At 39.2% G+C, this 21,249-nt stretch overlaps 1 protein-coding gene across 2 annotated transcripts in view; it reads left to right on the top strand.

The window, feature by feature from the left end:
• lrsam1 (leucine rich repeat and sterile alpha motif containing 1) overlaps positions 1–21,249 on the top strand; it is a 39,315-nt gene continuing 18,066 nt past the window's right edge. The window contains exons 1-12 of one of the 2 annotated variants that reach the window (XM_022206765.2): positions 1–221; positions 7,994–8,157; positions 8,360–8,416; positions 8,994–9,038; positions 10,507–10,584; positions 12,059–12,127; positions 12,219–12,303; positions 12,398–12,519; positions 12,608–12,698; positions 16,130–16,236; positions 16,382–16,411; positions 18,672–18,794. In XM_022206765.2, coding sequence (XP_022062457.2) covers positions 8,086–8,157; positions 8,360–8,416; positions 8,994–9,038; positions 10,507–10,584; positions 12,059–12,127; positions 12,219–12,303; positions 12,398–12,519; positions 12,608–12,698; positions 16,130–16,236; positions 16,382–16,411; positions 18,672–18,794 — 879 coding nt within the window. In that variant the 5' untranslated portion in view covers positions 1–221; positions 7,994–8,085. The remainder of the gene's footprint in view (positions 222–7,993; positions 8,158–8,359; positions 8,417–8,993; positions 9,039–10,506; positions 10,585–12,058; positions 12,128–12,218; positions 12,304–12,397; positions 12,520–12,607; positions 12,699–16,129; positions 16,237–16,381; positions 16,412–18,671; positions 18,795–21,249) is intronic. The other variant, XM_022206766.2, reaches the window with a different exon arrangement.

Genomic DNA, 21,249 nt, shown 5'->3' with positions numbered 1-21,249 from the left:
GAAGAAGTCACCATGTTATGATTTGATTAAACAGCCTTCATAGAAAAGGAGGAGGCAGCTGGAGAGGACTCAGTAGAAGTATTACTGTGGTGAGACGTAGAATATTATAAATTCACAGAGGCCTGATTCGACTAGTCAATAACTGAACTAAATTAGCGAATCTCGGAAGTTGTCCTTTAAACGTTTTAGGAGAGAAAGCTGAGAAACAACACCAGCAGTCTGTGAGTACGAAGCCTAGCATCACTGTAACTTCACTTCCTAGCTGTACGTAGAGTTGTTGCTGTTTACGTCTTTTGGTTGACATGCTAGCTTTGTTAGCACGTATGTGCTAAGTTAATTTATCCGGACTGACAAGGTGCATTAAGAAAGCTTTATATTATCCATCTTCTTGTTACTTGTGGGAAGCACTGACGTTACTCAGAATTGGAGAGTCACATACAGCGAGCTATCATCGATATTGATGCTATGAACGTTAGCATGTAGCCTGACAGCGGTGGTTACAGGACTAGTGTTGGGTTTATCATGTTTTTTGCCTTTTTTTTTTTTTTAAATATCATGTCTTTTGCCGCACCTATGCTTGCTGCACTGTGTGACGTCCGCTACGTAGTTTACGGTCATCCTCCCTCCCCTTACCCACATCCACACCCACAGGCCTGCTGCCTCCCAGCTAGCAGGGAACAGACACAAGGACTAATATCACATAAATTATAATCCGTAGCCGCTAAATATCTTTAATTTAATAAAAACATCTTTCAGTGCTGTAGATGTATTTGCAGTGAATAATAATACTTTCTGATACAAAAGATTCAAGAAATTTAAACGAATTTTATCTGAAATTATGCAGCCATAATTTTCGAATTTGGAAATTACCTGTTGGAAACTGACATTTGTTGTAAACAATAATGTTTATCACCTATAATTTGGTAGTGCTAAACATTTAGAAACAACTGTTGTAAATTATCCTTTGGGTTTGCAGTTTCAGTACAGTTTCAACCCAGTCCAGTGAAAAAGAAGTGATTGGTGCATCTTAGGAGGAAAATGATTAAATTCAGCACTTGGGGGCAAACCTAGATCCAACGATATTAATAGACGTTTTCACATGATTTTATTTTGTTAACATAATCTATGACATGACCTAGTAGGGTTAAGTGAGTCAGTTTGGAATGGCTCTGGTTTGATTAAGTCTCTGGACAACAGCTTCTCTCTTCAACTTAAGGCGTAAAGCCTATTTCCCACATCAGTGCACCCTGTTTTTGTTCCGGTATGGTTCTGAAAGGTCTGACCAGTAGTGGTGGTATTTTTGCCACTCTGAAGCTCCTGTCGGGATGTTGGTCTGGTCTTTTCTTCATCCTCCATACTGTCTCCTCTTGACCAAATAAGTTACATCTCTCAAATCCATAATTTGTCCAGTGAACATTGTATTGTAGTATTGAACATTGTTCTCTGTTTATTTAAAGGTGCTATATGGAAGTATTTATTCTTGAATCTGCCCCGTTAGTCGTCACTGCTAACGGACAGGGTTAGCACTGAACTTTCACAATGTGATGGGAAGATTTTATGCCACATTAAGATTGTCCTTGATGTGAGATGATCAGATTCTCCACCTTTAGTAGCTTAAATTAGTGAGAAAGTCATATATCGTGTATGATTGCCCTTAAACTGTAAATAAGAAAACAAAAAGCTTTCCACTTAATTTGTTATTGTTCAGCAGTTCCAGAGATCTCGTTCCTGTTTGTGTTATTGTTCGTCTTTATCTCTCAATCTCTTTCTTAAACAACATTTAGTTATTCTCATCTTTATAAAGGTGACTAGAATGCTTGGTAGTTTCTCCTACATACTGCAATAGTCACCACTGAAAACTGCCATATCAGTCAAAGGTTTTGAAATGGACGTGGAACATGAATTTTGTAGTGTTTGCTGGTATCTGTGGTTGTTACAAATACATAAAACCATGTGGACCATATGACAGAGCCAGGAGAATGCTGAGATAGGACAAACAAATGGCTGGTTTGTGTGGAAGGCTCAGACACCTGCCATCAACTGAAAGAAAAGGAGATGTAAAATTAACTGGTGGGGCACTAAATTGTTAACTGGATGTTTGACTGCTGACCTCCTTGTAGCAGAAGTAGAAATGCATCTCTTGTCACATGTGCTCTGACTTCACCATATAGCCACAAGGGCTGCCCACAGAATTTAATGATGTTGTAATAGATTTTCACTTTTGCTTTAAAATGTCAAGACAATATATCAGAATCAACACTTCATCCAGTTCATTCACACCCAAGAACAGCGAGAACACAACTCAACACAGTGACTGAGTATATTCATCTCCGAACAGCATGATTTGATTTGATTTATGTGGATCCCCATTAGCTCTGGCAATGCCGAAGCTATTCTTCCTGGGGTCCATACAATATCTTTACAATGTGTCAATGCAGTTGCATTACTTACAATACAATCCATATACAAATACAACATAAAACACAAAAAAACCCACCAAAAAATACACAACACAACAATACATAGACAATACAAGACCGCTCCCAGGTCAGCAGTGATATATAATATTTACATATATCTACATAGATCTACATATATTATGTATATTGGTCACACAAAACTCAAATTTCTTTTGCCCTTTGATATTACACCCAACGCCACTGAAGCACAAACCCTGAATTTACCCGGTTTAACAATTAAATTTAAATCAGTTTTGACAGTCACCCATTCTTTTACTATTCATCTCGCTAGAACTATTTCTGTTGCAAAGGTGCAATTTTAAGTAATACTTGTACTTCCAATTGACCTATATTAAGTCTGTTGTACACAAATGTTTTTTGACTAACTTCTTGAAAATTATTTTGCTATTTTCTTGTGTAATGTTTTCTGGTAATTTATTCCATTCTTGCATAGCTCTGTAAATAACCATTCGTTTAATTGTATTTGTTTTTGATTTGGGTAGTGTAAAATTTCCTCTAGTAGCATGTCTGGTGGCATAGCTGTGTCTAGCTGAACTAAAATATACATTTTTATACAAGATTGATGGTTTTTTTGTAATTAAAATGTTTCTAAAGAAAACCAGCAATGAATACAATAACCTTTCCTTAACCAATAGCCAGTCCAAACAATTGTGCATGGCTATGATGTTTGTTCTGTAACTGCAATGCAAAGCTATTGTTGCTGCTCTATTTTGTGCACTTTGCAACTTTTTTATATTTTCTTGTGACGTATTAGACCAGACTACTGGGCAGTAGTCCAGAACTAAAGATTGTAACACTAGTTTAATTAAACTTAGTGACATGAAAGCTGCACACCTTTTCACAACAGAAACAGCACTTCCCATCTTAGATACCATCTTATCTATATGTTTAGTCCACGACAATTTATTATCTAACACGACACCAAGAAATTTTGTTTCTTGTACTTGTTTAACAGGCACATTATTTATAATAAGATTCAATCAGGCTGTTCTTGTAAAGTATGTGTTGTGCCAAATATAATACTGATGTGACACACAAACAAATCGACCTTGAAGTCCATATAGTCCAAACAACAATGGCATGCAGCCGAGAAAGCGTCGCGGTGAATGATTACTGCCGTTTTTGTCACAAAAATCTGCAAATACATGGGTTACTCTCAAGTACAACACTTATTTTTGAAAAGGCTACGCAACAAAAGACTCCTTCCGAACGATTAGCGGTGTTAGGAATAACTTTAAATCGGAGCCAAACCAAGTCGGTGCGTATGTGTAAAAGTTGCTTAAATTTACTCGCACGTTTGGAACGGGATTTTCTTCTGTACAAACAATGGCAAGAAGCCGAAAGTAACGAGCCATCCACTGCCTCCTCATCGTCGGAAACGTCAAGTGAAAAGAGGCAACGACTAACGCCATCCAAAACGCCAAGAGACCACAAAAAGATTCGCTTTGTCCCCCCTTCTCCTCCTCCGGCATCATCTTCGAGGCGCTGAAGATGACGCAGCATTAACTCCCGCCTCCCGTGCTATGATTGGTCGTACCAAACTGTACCGGGAGGGAAACGCGATTCAATTCGCCCAATGCCAAACTGACTCTCCTGTATCTCCTAACATGGAGATAGGAGATTACATGGAGATTCAGTTTGGATTTTCCAAGCTCAATTTTACCAGCTTGCTTGCAAGTGGGGCTTTCTGAATCAGTATCTCTCTCCTCTTCAGAATCAGTTTCTAGCATGAACATGTCTGACTGAATCACAGAGCTAAATAAGTAATGCAAATAAGTAATGCATTTCAAATTGAAGTCAGAATTTTTGGATCAGAATCAGAAAGGTTTTATTGCGAAGAAGGTTTTATATACAAGGAGTCTGACTTGGTGTTTTAGTGCTTGACTTTGAAGCATTGCAATTAGCAAATTGCAAAGGCAGCAATTTAGGATGCTCATTTTGTAGCATGTCAGACTCAGGGTTTAAAATGTTGTGCCAAATTCATTCTGTCCTCATTGTGTGACAGTTATGCTTCCGACGATGTCATGTGGCCATGCTTCACTATAGAATGCATGTTTTTCAATATTAAACATATAGATAAATGTTATTGTATTTATTTATAGAATAATTGCATCATTATTTATTTCAGAAATTATTTAGTATCCATATTTATTTATTATATGACAACATTTATGCTATTAAAATAAAACAGCATTCCATACTTCATATAATTAAGATCTACTACACTAAATACTAACCTGAAGCAAAAACTATATTACAAATCAAATTGCAATATCTGCCAATGGAATCATCTTAAAGTTTTCCTCACATTGTTCATTCCTTCTGAATGTTACAACGTGCCGTTGCGTCCCATGGTAAGCAGGTATGCGCCCGAGCAGCAGAGAGGTGGATTCATGGATCTGAACAGGGTAAAAGAGGCAAAGGTTAGACTTGCATCTAAACCATTTTAAGATATGAAAGGTTTATTTTCATAGAAAAAACTCTCAATGAATGAATGAATCAATCAGAGGAGTTTTAAAGCCATCCAGTTGTTCAGGGCCATAATAAGTTGTGATGCAGGACTTGTTTTGCTCGCAATGTGAGCTATTAAACAGATGCAGCTGACCTCTTTCTATTTTTATGCATAAGGTACTGCAGAAAAACTTTTCATCCTACATCAGGCAAGCCATACTATGTGGAGTTTAAGACTAGGCTTTTGCTGAACCACTCACAGACAGTCAGAGATTTGTCATGAAGCATCTCAGGCATCATCATCATGGTTGTACTGAAAGGGGAAACATTCTCAACTCCCAAGGAAGACCAACGATCAACAACCTTTTTTCTTTCTTAGTCTGAGTGGACATTAACTCTATTATGAATCCTTTTTTCCCTTCAGTGTTGTTGAGGCCACTCTGCTGCTGGAAACGTTCAAAGCTTTAGAAATCGCTTCATACACTCACCCTTATCCAGGGCTCCAGACTGCGACTAAATGGTCGCATTTTGCGACCAAAATTTGAGCGGGTGCGAGTACATTTTTCATCTAGTCGTGCAGGTGCGACCAGTAAATTGGCCGATTTTAAAAAAAAAATTACTATTGAGTATTTTTTGTTGCTGACAAACTTCTGCTCCACACTTCAGCCCAGTAGACAGTAATGCGCAAATGAGCTGGTTTACGAACCGACATTAACTCCAAAAGAAGAAAAAGGAGACGAACTACAAAGAAGAAGGCGAGCGAGAAGTTCCTGCTGTTTCACAAAGCCTTCATTTACGTTCAGCCTTATTTTGAACACAAAATAAGGGCTTTTCTTGTTATATTTTGTCAAGTGCTGCACAGTGAAATGTTAATTGAAAACATAGTTTCCGCATTTACTGAGCAAGTATTTATCAGTAATACAGTTAAAATGAGAGGAAATGTGAATATTTACTTTGCAAGTCGATTTTGGTGTGTGCCTCTAAATTTTCTGGTTGCGCTCCTAAAATTTTAAGTTAGGGGCCACTGTGCTCCTCGGAAAAAAAGTTAGTCTGGAGCCCTGTGATCTATGCATCAGCACAGTTTCATGGTCTCCAGAGACTTCCTCTGACTACATGACTTGGTTTTTGTCCTGAAATGCAGTGTGAACTGTGAGATATAACTCCAAAATTTTTTAAGCAAACATGATACATCCAACCACAATTTGGAGCCACACTAAAGGGGGTCTGATTGTAGATTGACAGGCAGATTTATCCTATTAAAATATACCATTACAACACAATATAATGTGAAGTGGTTCGAAGACTTTCTTAATCCACTATGTTAGATGTGTCCATGATAACTCCTCTTTAATAGTAGACTTTATCACCACTCGTCTTGTGTTGCTTTTCTCTTCTTTTTTGTTGTTATGAATTTTGTTAATTGCTTCTTTGAAATGTGTGTGTACTTTATACACACCATATTTGATAGGGCTGGTCTTCTGCTGGCTGCATATAAACCAATAATTCTCTCATTATCCACAAACAAATGGAGACGTGGGTAAGCTTTTACAATATAGCAGCTGCAGGCCCTGTTGACTTTCAGTATTTACCAAGCATAGCTACAACAGACTTCTGTTAAAACATGATAAAAGTTGGCCCACTTGTAAGTGTACATATTTATTAGCATCTTTTTCAGTAGAGCAGGTAGAAATGTAGTTAAAAGGTCAACAGATGAAAGAAAATCAGGATGTGTGCTGTTTATAAAGATGGATAGTGCATCACACGTCTTTCCACTATACAAAAGTCTCAGACTTCACTTTTGTCGACATTGTTTCCAGACCCAGCAGGCAACAGGCAAACATTTTCACTTATAAAGTGCTACTTGCCCAACAGCAAACAGCAGACAGAAAGTTAGCAAGTACCGTAGTTGGTGGACATGCTGGAGAGTTAAGTGGCTGAAGAGACGGATATGTTTTACATGAGTCATGAGTAAATGGGGATCTCATAAATGTGCAAATAGTACACAATAGTAAATAATACACTGGTAGCACTGGTGCGATCAGCTTTCTCATCAGGTCGAACCTCCCATCTTGTCACAGGCAAACTGCATCACTTGCATTTTCTTATCAATAGACACCCCGTTTTAACGACGTTCCATAAATGCCCCACATTGCAGGATGCAGTAGCAGGTACTTGGTAGCTGCAATGTGTTCAGACAGGTGTATGACCAAAAATGACCTTGAAAAGAGATTGAATTCCAGTGAGCAGAAATAAACACTGCATGTGCAGTACCAGTCAAAAGTTGCAGAGCTGTCATCAAAGCAAAAGGGGGCAGCTTTGAAGAATATAAAATATACGACATATTCTGATTGAGCACTTTTTTGTTTACTATGTAATTCCATGTGTTCTTCCATAGTTTTGATGTCTTTAGTATTAATCTATAATGTAGAAAATAATTTTAATAATAAATTAAACTATTGAATAAAAAGTTGTGTCCAAACCTTTGACTGGTACTGTAGGTGTGCTCTGCATTTCATGAAAAGATCACACTTTTAAGCCTAAATACCACAGTAGATAGTGTTCCTTTAAAGGTGCAAAGCTAAAATAATTGTGTTTAATGGTTGTTTAATTTTGCGGATCTACTTTTGCGTTAGCCATTTTAAGTGAATGTGTTGCTTTTTTCCCTTCTCGGTTCAGTATCTTCCTGCCTCCACTTGCCCTCTGATCATCAGGTGTCTGTGTCGGACCTCATATTGTCCACCTCTTCCCTCCTTTTCTTTTTAAATAATCAACTCTATCTTTTTAACACACATCAGCTAAACAGCTAGTTTTACACACCAGGCAGGGTAGACTGACAGAGCCAGTGAAGTTATAAAAGTAATACAGTGACACCAGTGCAGCTTAATAATCTTTATTCACTCGCACGAATGCAGCCAGTTGAAATTTCAACTCAAACATTTAAAAAAAAAGGTTCCAAATTCCACTGTTTTGGTCGCAGTCTGGAGCCCTGTATTGGAATACATGTTGAAGTTATGCTGCTTCATCTGATTAGTTCTTAGCATCTACACTTTTCCATTTTGCAGGTAGTGTGGCCATATCTTCTGTCCTGTCCATCAGGCCTCTCAAGTGTCTTGTTGTAGTGGAGGTCCAGGAGGGAAGACAGGTAGGACACAGGATGCCTCTGTTCTTCAGGAAGAGGAAGCCCAGCGAGGACTGCCAGAAGAGACTGGAATATCAGCTGTGCCGGGTAATAAGAGTGCTTCGTAGCTTGAGAACATCCTAGTGCTGGTGCTGACAGCGACAACACCAGCCTGTATAATACTGCTGCTTTTGTGATTATGATCATGAGATTATTTTTATTGGTAGAACAACTGTAAGTTGTTTTTATTGTGTGAAACAGAGAAAATTCTTCTAAAACTAACCCTGTAACTGTTTTCTTTTTTCGTCAGTCTAAGGAAGCAGGTGCTGATGACATCCTAGACATCTCATCCTGTGAGCTCTCAGAGGTGAATATGTACCTGTGATAAACTGGCGACCTGTCCAGGGTGTGACCTGCCTTCACCCTGAGTCGGCTGGGATAGACTTCAGACCCCACCGCTTACAAAGAATTAAGTGGTGTATGGGTGGATGGATGATTGAAGTCTTTCCTGAAGCAACTTAATTCATCAGGCTGAATCCAACAAAATCTAGGGCAGTGGTCGTGTCACGTGTCTAACTACATCTTCCTTTAAATGCTTGCTAACATTACACTGTTAAGGAGGTTTTTTTGATACTTAGTAAAACTATAATTACAGTATACAACAGAAGTAAGTGTGAAATATCACTTAATTGTCAATAATTCAAAATTTCATCTCCTTGCAATTTTTGGATTAATTATAAAATAACAGAAGGTGTTTGTTCCTTTATGGAATTATAAACGAACAGTTTAGTTATACTGTATTAAAACTACTGGCCCTACAATAGAAAATCAATTTGTCGGGGTGGGGGAGGGTTTAATATGTGTAAAAGATGTATGTGTAAAATTCATTAACGTGGTTAATACTGTAGATAATGACATCTACTGTGCGATCTGTTATGCCACAGGTCCCCTCAAGTGCCTTTTCCATTTGCAAGGTGCTACAGAAGAAGGTAAGAACACAACATAAAGTTTGAAATTATAATTATAAACAAATGTGTAAAAGAAAAACAAAAAACTGAAACAAACGGACACAACAGCACAGGAGTGGCTTCATGACAAGTCTCTGAGCTTTGGCTGCACCACGCGAGGACTGTCAAACTTAAACCTCACAGAACACCTAGAGACAAATGTGAAAATAGCAGCTCAGGCATTTTCTGTCCAATCTGATGGAGCTGGAGAACATCTGTGAGAAAAAAAGGGGGTAAACTGCCTCAATCAAGATGTCCAAAGCCTATAGAAATTTACCCCAGAAGACTTGAAACTAATTGCTGTCAATGTAGTTTCTAAGGGTCTGAATATTTTTCAAAGTGAGAGACTTCAGTTTTTTGTTTTTTAAGATTTATAAACAATTCTAAAATCAGTCTACCTCCCATCATTGATTAAGCCTGTAAAACCCATCTCTGTGTATGAAAGTTACACATTTTTATTTATTATTTGAAAATAATCTCTTCCTTCTTTAAAATGGCTTAGATGTAACTCTACACTGTTGCTTCCTCTAGAATGTCCAGATCTATATCGTCCTTTTCTCTCCACGCATCCCTCGACACATGCTGCTAGTCGAGCAGACCACTTCACCTATAATTTTGCTCAGACATTGTAAAATTACTCTCTGCTCGACAATGGCAAGCTGTAATATTGAGTAATAGCTCAGCTAAACGTGTTAGAATTAGAAATGCTTTCAAAAGAGAAACAGTGGTACATAAAGTTACCTTCCTGCAAGTTGACAGCGTCGGTTCCTGTAGTTTGTTACGTAAGCTACTGTTTAAAAGTTTGGGGTCAGAAATGTTCTCATTTTTTTTAATGACGATAACATTAAATCAATCAGAAAACCAGTCTAGACATTGTTAATGTGGTAAATGACGGTTCTAGCTGGAAACGACTGATTTTTAATGGAATATCTGCATAGGGGTACAGAGGAACATTTCCAGCAACCATCACTCCTGTGTTCTAATGCTACATTGTGTCAGCTAATCATGTTGAAGGGTTGATTTATGATTAGAAAACCCTTTTGCAATTATGTTAGCAAATAAATAAAAATGTGAATTTCTGTCTAAAATATGAAATTGTCTGGGTGACCCCAAACTTTTGGTTACTGTATGAACCCCCAGGAGTCTGAATCCAAGCTTTTCCATGCCATAGATCCACTGACTTTCACAGTTAAAATGGTCAACCATGACATTGGCTGTTTATTTTGCTCATGTTGTGACTTCCAGCATATAAAACACCATATAATGTGCAAGAAAACATGATTTTAATAGAAAATAATCTTTAATTTTAAAACACAACTAAGTTGACAAAAATTAAAGTCTGACTGCATGTTTTCAAATCTCGTGGATACAGTTCTCATGTGCCAGCATGTGTTCATGTCATGAGTTGAACAGTCAGCACTCACCCATGTCCTCTGTTTGTCTCCTTCAGGTTCTTATTCTCCATAGCAATGAACTGAGGAGTCTCCTGCCCAAAGGGTGTGACATCAACGCTCTCTCCACTTTAAAGGTAAACCAGACATTAGCATGGTGGGGCACTTATATGCCTGAATTCATATAACAGTGTTTTATTATTTAATGAACACGTTTTGACACTTTTAAGATATACAGGCCAGATGATAGTTTGGCTCAAAGTGCTTTCACCACAAATACACGATAATATATCTTTATGTTTCATTATCAGCTAGGATCCCATGTAATGCGGATGGCTGATTTGTCCATAATACCATGTTGAACAGTAGTTCAGCTGTGTTTTTTTTTTTTTTGCTTTATTGTTGCCTCAGCAGCTCCACGAGGTTTGGGTCAACAGACCCAGTGGCCTTTTAACCTGTAAACCTGGTGATTTTTTTTTTTCTCCACTAGTTGATCATGCAACTTTAATACTAGAACTTAGTATTGAGTAAGTCATGTTAAGGTGATATACTCACAAAAAACTCCTAAAACTCAAACATATGGATTTATGTTCACTCACTGTATTCATGATTTTGTCTTTAAAAGAATGTTTTGAACTAAGACTGATTTCAACAGTGGAGATACACATTCCTTCTGGGTCATTAAAGAGGACAACAAACAACATTTCTGTCTAAAACATTCCAGCACAGAGGAAATCTCATTCAAAAACATTCAGGTAGTGCAGTTGTGGAGTGCATAGTCTGGCCTGTGTTACTTTTGCATCAGCAGCTGCTGTTGGTTCTTCACTTCTGGTTGATCCAGTGATGTACCATCAGTGTCCCTTCTCGTTCTCTCCTTCTCTCTGCTCATCTCAGCACCATTTCCTCCTCAGTATACTGTTCTCCTCCTGAAATTGATCTGGTGCAACCGTTGTAGTCTAGAAAGTGTAATTAGAACCCCTCATCATCATATACTATTTTGTTAAAAGTGCCCTCCACACTTAAGGTTGACAAAATAACTTTCCATTACCTGACAGAATTATGACAAGCTTTAGTGACACCCTTGTCTGTTAAGTATTCATATTGCTTGATGAATTTCCGAACACTACTGCCGCTGAATGGAATGATGTGGCAGCTAAATGACGAGGCTGAGTGACCTCAGCATGATTTACAGATTTACAGATCTCCACAAATCCTCCAGAAATGAAATAATGGTAGCTCATAGTGCCAAGTGCCAAGATGTTTCACACTATAGTTGTTATGTTGAGCAAGTTTCACATGTTCCTGAGTGGATTTTTCTCTGACATAAATCAATGAGTCCAAGGTATGAAGAGCTACTTTAAAAACTGCAGTTCCACTTACTTTGAGTTGGTTGTGTAAAACCACTTCAAGTCGCATTCTTCTCCTGTATCACCTTCAGTTTTTGTCACTTTTGTTGAGATCAAATGATGAGTCTTGGGCAGAGACTTCCAGAGCAGTCAGATCATTAGAACCATAAGACTAGACAAGACAGAGACTACAAATCTACATTTGAAAAGTTTCTGGCCTCCACTTTATTACAATATAAACACCAGAATCTGCCTGCTTCCAAAGGTTTTGGATCTGCATGAGAACAAGCTTACTTCACTCCCAGAGGACATTGGGAAGCTGGTGGCACTGCAGGTAAAACCAAATTGTATTCCATTCCGAATACACAAAAAAATAAGCGTGAATAGATGGTGCTCATCATCTACATGTGGTCTTCTTCTGTCAGATTCTTAATGTGGAGAAGAACCGTTTGAAAACCTTACCGGAATCTATTGGGAATCTGCAGCTCCTGCAGACACTCAATTTAAAAGGTATGATGCTCACGGTCTGCTTGAATGTAAGTGAGACGACATGTACAAGGTAGATGATATTGTTGTGTTTTTCTCATCACTGTGTATTTAATAGGGAACAATCTCAGTGAGCTGCCGTCCTCAGTTGGTTCTTTGAGAAGCCTGCGCACCCTGGACCTGAGTGACAACCACATTGGTCAGCTTCCCAAAGCTCTGGCCTACATCCGCACATTAGAGGTATGTGGTAAATGTCCACAAATACACAAAGGAAAAAGACGTAGCGATAGTATTGGTGTAAACCATGTGTATGTATGTGCTGTGACAGAGCTTTACTCTTGATGCTGCCATGATGTCCTACCCACCTGCATCTGTGTGTGCAGAAGGAACAGAGAGCATCCAACGCTTCTTATGCACTGGTAGGGTCTGTTATATGTTACATACTTCTTACACTCAGAATCAAGCATGAAACTACAGCAAAGTATAGTGTCTGACACTGACTAAATTAATGTAGAATATCAGGTCCCTTTCTTTAGCTTTATTAAAATGCTTTAGATCACACAGCAGCAGGATTTACCCCATATGTTTCCCCAGTTTAGGCATGTAGCACTGCAGCAATACCATAATTCAGTATTTGCAATAAATCTGATATCATTGGAAGTAACTGAATTTGAATGTTTTTCTTCACATCAAGTAGATGAACAACTGCACACAGATTTGGTGTCTACTGTGAAATCACTAGGAATTTTAAGTGACCATCATTTTTAGCAGAAATCCAAATATGGTTTCCTTTGGCGAATCACAGTAGTTTATTAAAAATTGTTGTTCCTAGCATGTATGTTACTGTAGATACTGCAGTTGCCTCATTGCAAACATATGTCCATTTAATGCATGGCAAGAATTTCAATATGCCTCACAGTTCTTTTGGGATATCTCACATTTAGAAGATTCGACACAAAGTTTAAATTACAAGATTAAGGGCAACATTTCCTTCCAGGAACATTGTCATTACTCAGGACACGTCCACAGAGAACAATGCGTAGAGTTTTCATTGGAAATTACTTTCTACTTAGGAGTTTCCTATGAAAACTGTCAGTTGTAGTCTGTTCCAGGAGACAGTAGGAGCTACAGTGGGTACGGAAAGTATTCAGACCCCTTGAAATTGTTCACTCTCCGTGTCATTGCAGCCATTTGCCAAAATCAAAAAAGTTAATTTTATTTCTCATTAATGTACACTCAGCACCCCATCTTGACAGAAAAAAACAGAAATGAAGAAATTCTTGCAATTTTTGCGTAGTATTGAGTAGAAGCACCCTTTTCAGCTAGTACAGCCATGAGTCTTCTTGGGAATGACACAACAAGTTTTTCACACCTGGATTTGGGGATCCTCTGCCATTCTTCCTTGCAGATCCTCTCCAGTTCTGTCAGGTTGGATGGTGAACGTTGGTGGACAGTCATTTTGAGGTCTCTCCAGAGATGCTCAATTGGGTTTAGGTCAGGGCTCTGGCTGGGCCAGTCAAGAACGGTCACAGAGTTGTTCTGAAGCCACTCCTTTGTTATTTTAGCTGTGTGCTTAGGGTCATTGTCCTGTTGAAAGGTGAACCTTCGGCCCAGTCTGAGGTCCTGAGCACTCTGGAAGAGGTTTTCCTCCAGGGTATCTCTGTAATTGGCCGCATTCATCCTTCCTTCAATTGCAACCAGTCGTCCTGTCCCTGCAGCTGAAAAACACCCCCACAACATGATGCTCCCACCACCATGTTTCACTGTAGGGATTGTATTGGGCAGGTGATGAGCAGTGCCTGGTTTTCTCCACACATACCGCTTAGAATTAACACTAAAAAGTTCAATCTTGGTCTCATCAGACCAGAGAATCTTATTTCTCATAGTCTGGGAGTCCTTCATGTGTTTTTTGGCAAACTCTATGCGGGCTTTCATGCGTCTTGCACTGAGGAGAGGCTTCCGTCGGGCCACTCTGCCATAAAGTCCCGACTGTTGGAGGACTGCAGTGATAGTTGACTTTGTGGAACTTTCTCCTATCTCCCGACTGCATCTCTGGAGCTCAGCCACAGTGATCTTTGGGTTCTTCTTTACCTCTCTCACCAAGGCTCTTCTCCCACCATTGCTCAGTTTGGCTGGACGGCCAGGTCTAGGAAGAGTTGTGGTCGTCCCAAACTTCTTCCATTTGAGGATTATGGAGGCCACTGTGCTCTTAGGAACCTTGAGTGCTGCAGAAATTCTTTTGTAACCTTGGCCAGATCTGTGCCTTACCACAATTCTGTCTCTGAGCTCCTTGGGCAGTTCCTTCAGCCTCATGATTCTCACTTGCTCTGACATGCACTGTGAGCTGTAAGGTCTTATATAGACAGGTGTGTGCCTTTCCTAATCAAGTCCAATCAGTTTAATTAAACACAGCTGGACTCCAATAAAGAAGCAGAACCATCTGGAGGAGGATCAGAAGAAATGGACAGCATGTGAGTTAAATATGAATGTCGCTGCAAAGGTTCTGAATACTTCTGACCATGTGATATTTCAGTTTTTCTTCTTTAATAAATTTGCAAAAATTTCTACATTTCTGTTTTTTTTTTCTGTCAAGATGGGGTGCTGATTGTACATGAATGAGAAATAAAATGAACTTTTTTGATTTTGGCAAATGGCTGCAATGACACAGAGAGTGAAAAATTTCAAGGGGTCTGAATACTTTCCGTACCCACTGTACATGTGCCTACACTGTCTTTCTTGCATTTTGGGGCACATAGACATCAGCATTATAAACGTGTAAAATAAACAACAAAGACAATAGCCCTGGTTATCCTAAGGCTTCAGTACAAATCAGCTGGACTTCTCTCTCTGGCCCTTGAACATGTTTCACCTCTTCTCTAAGAGGTTTAGTCAATCGAGAACTAAAGAAGCCACAAGGTCATGCAGAGATGGCAGGAGAGACACCGTAGACAGGGAGTGCAGATACATATCAAGCAAACATGTATTTGGGCACAAATAGCTTGTAGAATTTTCATAAGATACAGTAAAGAGAATATGGTGTTGTCAGTACTGCAATACAAAGTTTCCAACAGTCTCAATAAACATTAGTACTGCAGAACAATAACATGTGACACAAACATTCCAGGGACTTCTGACAAATAGCTGCTCCCCTTTCCACCAGCTTTCTGTGTAAATAAAAAAGTGGTCACCTGGCAAAAGTGAGAAAACCAAGCTATCAGCATGGCATATCAGGTCACCTTTTATTGAATTTGAACCTGAGATTCTACCCTACAAAACAGGCTACAATTGCCATGCATTTTAATCATTTCCCAGAGGTGTGTTTGCAGCCTGTTCTTGACCTTCTGTCACCACATTTAGCTGGCACCACTTCTGGCTCCACATTTAGCGGTACTGCACTTTATCTCATTTAGGTCTATCTCTCTTTTAATTTCTTCATGAGCATAGCCCTATCTGATGATAGAATAACATTCTTTCTGTTCCACTGAACCGCACAATCCAGCACTGGTGATACTACCCTAGAGTCCTGGTGGAACCAATATGAAATTTTAGTTCTGAATACATGAGTAATTAATCATTTTTACTGTATTAAATAGTGAGATTTTTGTAAATGTTTGTAGTGAATTAAAATGTACTATTTAATTAATATCAAATTTAAAATATACAGCCTGTTGCACTATTATGCATTAACATGACTCTGAACTACTCTTAATAGATTGAAGATACAGTCATAGAGTAATTTGAGGATCAACCACACTAAAGTAAAGTATCACTTTACTTTAGTGTAAAGTATCACTTTACTTTAATAGCACTGGAGAATATTATTTATTATCTTGGCTGATATGATTTTCAGAGCTGGGAGAAGAGTACTGCCCACCATCCCAGTATCTCCTGCCGGTACTGGAGAGTGACTGTTGCAAACAGTCTGACTGTTTGGACGGCTTGGAGGAGGCCTGGCAGGTACAGCAGATGACATGCTAACACACACGGACATACTAAGCAGTGAAAAGTCTGTTTTATGTCTGTGTAGCACTGTTTGCTTGGACCTTATGTGTTGCTTACACTATGAAAGTCTCATTCAACCTTTCCTCACTCTTTGTTGCAGAACAAATTCAGTGACTATGAGAAGAGAAAGGTTTGTGACTCCACACATAATTAACACAGTCACTGTTGGTGTCAGCTCATCTTTCCTCTCATTTCTCTGGCATACCGTGTTGGGGATGATTTGAGATGTCTTTTTTACCTTCAGTGATTTTTGTAATTAAATCTGTACTATTCCATATTTTTATATTTGTGTCTCCCTCCAGCCATTGATTAAATCCAGGAAAACTCATCTTTGTGCATCAAAGTTACACGCACTCACTGGTCACTTTATTAGGTACACCTTGCTAGTACAAGGTGTGGATATTATCTCTTTTTTGGACCATTTTCTGTAAATCCCAGAGATGGTTGTGTGTGAAAATCCCAGTAGATCAGCAGTTTCTGAAATACAGAGACCATTCCATCTGGCACCAGCAATATGCAATGTTCAAAGTCACTTACATCTCCTTTCTTCCCTTGTCTGATGCTCAGTTTGAACTTTAGCAGGTTGTCTTGGCCACGTCTACATGCCTAAATGTGTTGAGTTGCAGCCATGTAATTGGCTGATTAGCTATTTGTGTTAACAAGCAATTAAACAGATGTACCTAATAAAGTGGTCGGGGAGTGTTTTTGTAATTTTTTTTCCATGTAAATAATCCTTCATTGCAGCTCAAGCACACAAGCTCCCTTTCAACTATGACCAAACACTGATAAAAAATCTGATTTGTTTTTTTAGCTTTTCAACATTTTTCAGCTCATTGTTTAAATTTTAACAGAGATGTAATTATATTTAATTTTAATGCTAGTTTTGATTAGTTGCAACCAATTTTTGAACAGATGCAGTGTAGGTTTGTCGCTTACCATAACGAATCAGTGTTTAGGATTTAGAGGATCAAACAGCAGAAAAGGAAAATCAGAATCACTTTATTCATCCCCGAAGGGAAATTCAGTTGTCAGGGTTCTTATCTGTTTAATTTTGAATTGAATAGCCTGACTGCTAATGGCAAGAAAGATTTCCTAAATCTTTTGGTCTTGCAGCACAGGGATAGGAGCTGTCCACTGATGTTTCGTTGTTCATTGAGACAGATGTGAAGTGGATGATCCATGTTTGTCAGAATGGCCTCCATCTTGCTCAATGCCCGTCTCTCCACCTCATCCTCCAATGTGTTCAATCCGATTCCAACCACAGAGCCAGCTTTTTTAATCAGTTTGTTCAGACGCCTTGCATCCTTCTGTTTTATGCTGCCTCCCCAGCAGACTGCAGCATAAAACAGGACACTTGCTACCACAGACTGATAAAACATCTGCAGCATCTTACTTACTTACATCCAACTTATTATCAAGGTGGACACCTAAATATTTATATGATGTCACCATCTCGATGTCCACGCCACAAGTGTTGACTGGCTGAAGAGGGGGTTTGGATCTGCGGAAATCTATGATCATTTCCTTTGTCTCTGAGGCATTGAGTAGCAGGCAGTTTTTGTGACTCCAGTCACTGAAGGCATTTATCAGATCTCTGTATTCAGCTTCATGTCCATTTCTGATACATGCCACGATAGCAGTGTCATCAGAGTATTTCTGAATGTGGCAGGACTCAGTGCTGCATTTGAAGTCAGATGTATACAGAGTGAACAGGAATGGAGCCAGGACTGTTCCTTGTGGAGCCCCAGTACTACTCATTAATGTCCCAGAAACACAGTTCCCCAGCCTGACAAACTGTGGCCTTCCTGTCAGGTAATCTGTAATCCATGAAACACAGGAAGGATCCACTCCCATCTCCGTGAGCTTGTCTTTGAGGATGGTGGGTTGGATGGAGTTGAATGCATTTGAAAAATCAAAGAACATGATTCTCACATAAACTCCAGGTTCTTCTGGAAAACTTTGTTCCAAAACTTTGCAGCCACTTTCACAGGTGCAGGTTCCTCCTATGGTAGTCATAATAATATTGTCACTAATGTAGAACCGCCTGTAACCATGAATCAGTGTGCTTTTGTTAGCTTAGAACGACCCCTTCCACTCTTTCATCTTCCACAGAGCTTGACATTTTGCGCTGCCGTGTTTCTATCGTAGCCCAGAACACACAGACACTGCCTTCAGAGAGGGAAGTGTTTATTTTTAGGTGTCTGCCACCATAGGTTCTCCTGGAAAGGAAAAGGTGAAGGAAGGACATTCAGCTAATTGCAATCTGCAGCCTTTTTACTAGATGTTACTACATGTCACCTTTCTTTTATAAGTTCTTTTTATTATTATTTTTTCAGTAGACACACTCATTTATGTATGAAAACTATCTCACTGCTGTGTTTGTTCTTCAGGTGCAGAAGCAGCAGGAAAAGCTGGCCTTTGAGCGTCACCGGGAGGAAAAGCAAAATGAGCACACCCAGCTTCTACTCATGAATAGTTCCCACAAGGAAAACATCCTCAACTCAGTACGACAGGTAAAGCACTCACTCACTTTGTCCTGGTCTTTTATTTTATGTAAATGCACCAGTCTCCAGTAGAACCTATTGAATGTTTGTTTCAGCTGAAATTAAATGAGTTACACACGTGGACAAAATTGTTGGTACCCCTCAGTTAAAGAAGGAAAAACCCACAATTCTCACTGAAATCACTTGAAACTCACAAAAGTAACAATAAATAAAAATTTATTGAAAATTAAATAATCAAAAACAGCCATTACTTTTGAATTGTTGATTAACATAATTATTTAAAAAAACAAACTAATGAAACAGGCCTGGACAAAAATGATGGTACCTCTATAAAAGATTGAAAACTATTTGACCAGAGTGACATGATTAACTCAGGTGTGTCATTTAATTGACATCACAGGTGTTTCCAAACTCATAATCAGTCAGTCTGCCTATTTAAAGGGAGACAAGTAGTCACCCTGCTGTTTGGTGAAAAGGTGTGTACCACACTGAACATGGACAACAGAAAGCGAAGGAGAGAATTGTCTCAGGACATCTGAAAAAAAATTATAGACGAACATCTTAAAGGTAAAGGCTATAAGACCATCTCTAAACAGCTTGAAGTTCCTGTGACAACAGTGGCTCATATTATTCAGAAGTTCAAGACCCACGGGACAGTAGCCAACCTCCCTGGACGTGGCCGCAAGAGGAAAATTGATGACAAATTGAAGAGACGGATCGTTGGAATTGTATCCAAAGAGCCCAGAGCAACCTCCAAAGAAATTAAAGGTGAACTCCAAGGCCAAGGTACATCAGTGTCAGATCGCACCATTCGTCGTTGTTTGAGCCAAAGTGGACTTCATGGGAGACGACCAAGGAGGACACCACTGCTGAAAAAAACTCATAAAAAAGCAAGACTGGAATTTGCAAAAATGCATGTTGACAAGCCACAAAGCTTCTGGGAGAATGTCCTTTGGACAGATGAGACCAAACTGGAGCTTTTTGGTAAGGCACATCAACTCTATGTTCATAGACTCAAAAACCAAGCATACGAAGAAAAGAACACTGTCCCTACGGTGAAACATAGAGGAGGCTCAGTAATGTTTTGGGGCTGCTTTGCTGCATCTGGCACAGGGTGTCTTGAAAGTGTGCAAGGTACGATGAAATCTGAAGACTATCAAGGCATTCTGGAGAGAAATGTGCTGCCTGGTGTCAGAAAGCTTGGTCTCAGTCGCAGGTCATGGGTCTTCCAACAGGACAACGATCCAAAACACACAGCCAAAAACACCCAAGAATGGCTGAGAGAAAAGCGTTGGACTATTCTAAAGTGGCCTTCTATGAGCCCAGATCTGAATCCCATTGAACATATGTGGAAGGAGCTGAAACATGCCATTTGGAGAAGACACCCATCAAACCTGAGACAACTGGAGCTGTTTGCTCGTGAGGATTGGGCCAAAATACCTGTTGACAGCTGCAGAACGCTCATTGACAAATACAGAAATCGTTTAATTGCAGTGATTGCCTCAAAAGGTTGTGCAACAAAATATTAAGTTATGGGTACCATCATTTTTGTCCAGCCCTATTTCATTAGTTTGTTTTTTAAAATAATTATGTTATCAACAATTCAAAAGTGATGGCTGATTTTGATTATTTAATTTTCAATACATTTTTATTTATTGTTACTTTTGTGAGTTTCAAGTGATTTCAGTGAGAATTGTGGGTTTTTCCTTCTTTAACTGAGGGGTACCAACAATTTTGTCCACGTGTGTATATGTCGCTATACAGTAGTATACAGTAAATCCAAGACCACATTGGAAATAATTCCTGTTTTTTCATAAACCTGGAGATAATCAGAAAGTTTAGAGTTAGAAATCAGTTGTTTGAGGACAGAGCAGCTGTCTCAGTGTCGAATCATATAGAGATTGAAGGTTTCTAAGAGGCAGTGCACAGGGCTCTAAACACTTTGTGGAAACTGGATCAGTTGTGTGAGCTCACCATCAGAAGATAGAAACATTATGCCTCACAGACAGATAGAAAAGCTGCTTTGTCACATACAGTATATGCTGAATGAACAACACAAGACTCCAGTCAGCAACAGTCCTGTCAAAGAAGGCAATTTAGGAGAGCTCTCCAAGTATGAGGAGTATCTGAAGGGCTTCTCAGTAGGGGAAACAAGGACAAACACTTGAGGTGAGTGAGAACCATTTCATAGTGGATGATGGAAAGTCCTCTTTATTGATTAATCCCAGTGAAATAACAGTGGCAGTAACAGAGGAATGCATATAAGGAGACTAACAGGAGAGGGAATGATACCAGAGATTTGACTGATTTGGTAGGTATTCATGTTGTGCATTTTCCGCTTCCTGCCTCCCAAAGGTGTTCTACAGGTTTCAGATCTGGTGACTGAATTCACTGTCATGTTCATGAAATCAGTGAAGGCAACATTTGCTTTTTGACATGGTGCATTATCTGGTTGAAAGCAGGC

Source organism: Acanthochromis polyacanthus, chromosome 18, assembly GCF_021347895.1.
Source record: "Acanthochromis polyacanthus isolate Apoly-LR-REF ecotype Palm Island chromosome 18, KAUST_Apoly_ChrSc, whole genome shotgun sequence".
Classification (NCBI taxonomy): domain Eukaryota; kingdom Metazoa; phylum Chordata; class Actinopteri; family Pomacentridae; genus Acanthochromis; species Acanthochromis polyacanthus.
Note: the sequence above shows the minus strand (reverse complement) of the source record. Positions and strands in the feature narration are given on the sequence as shown.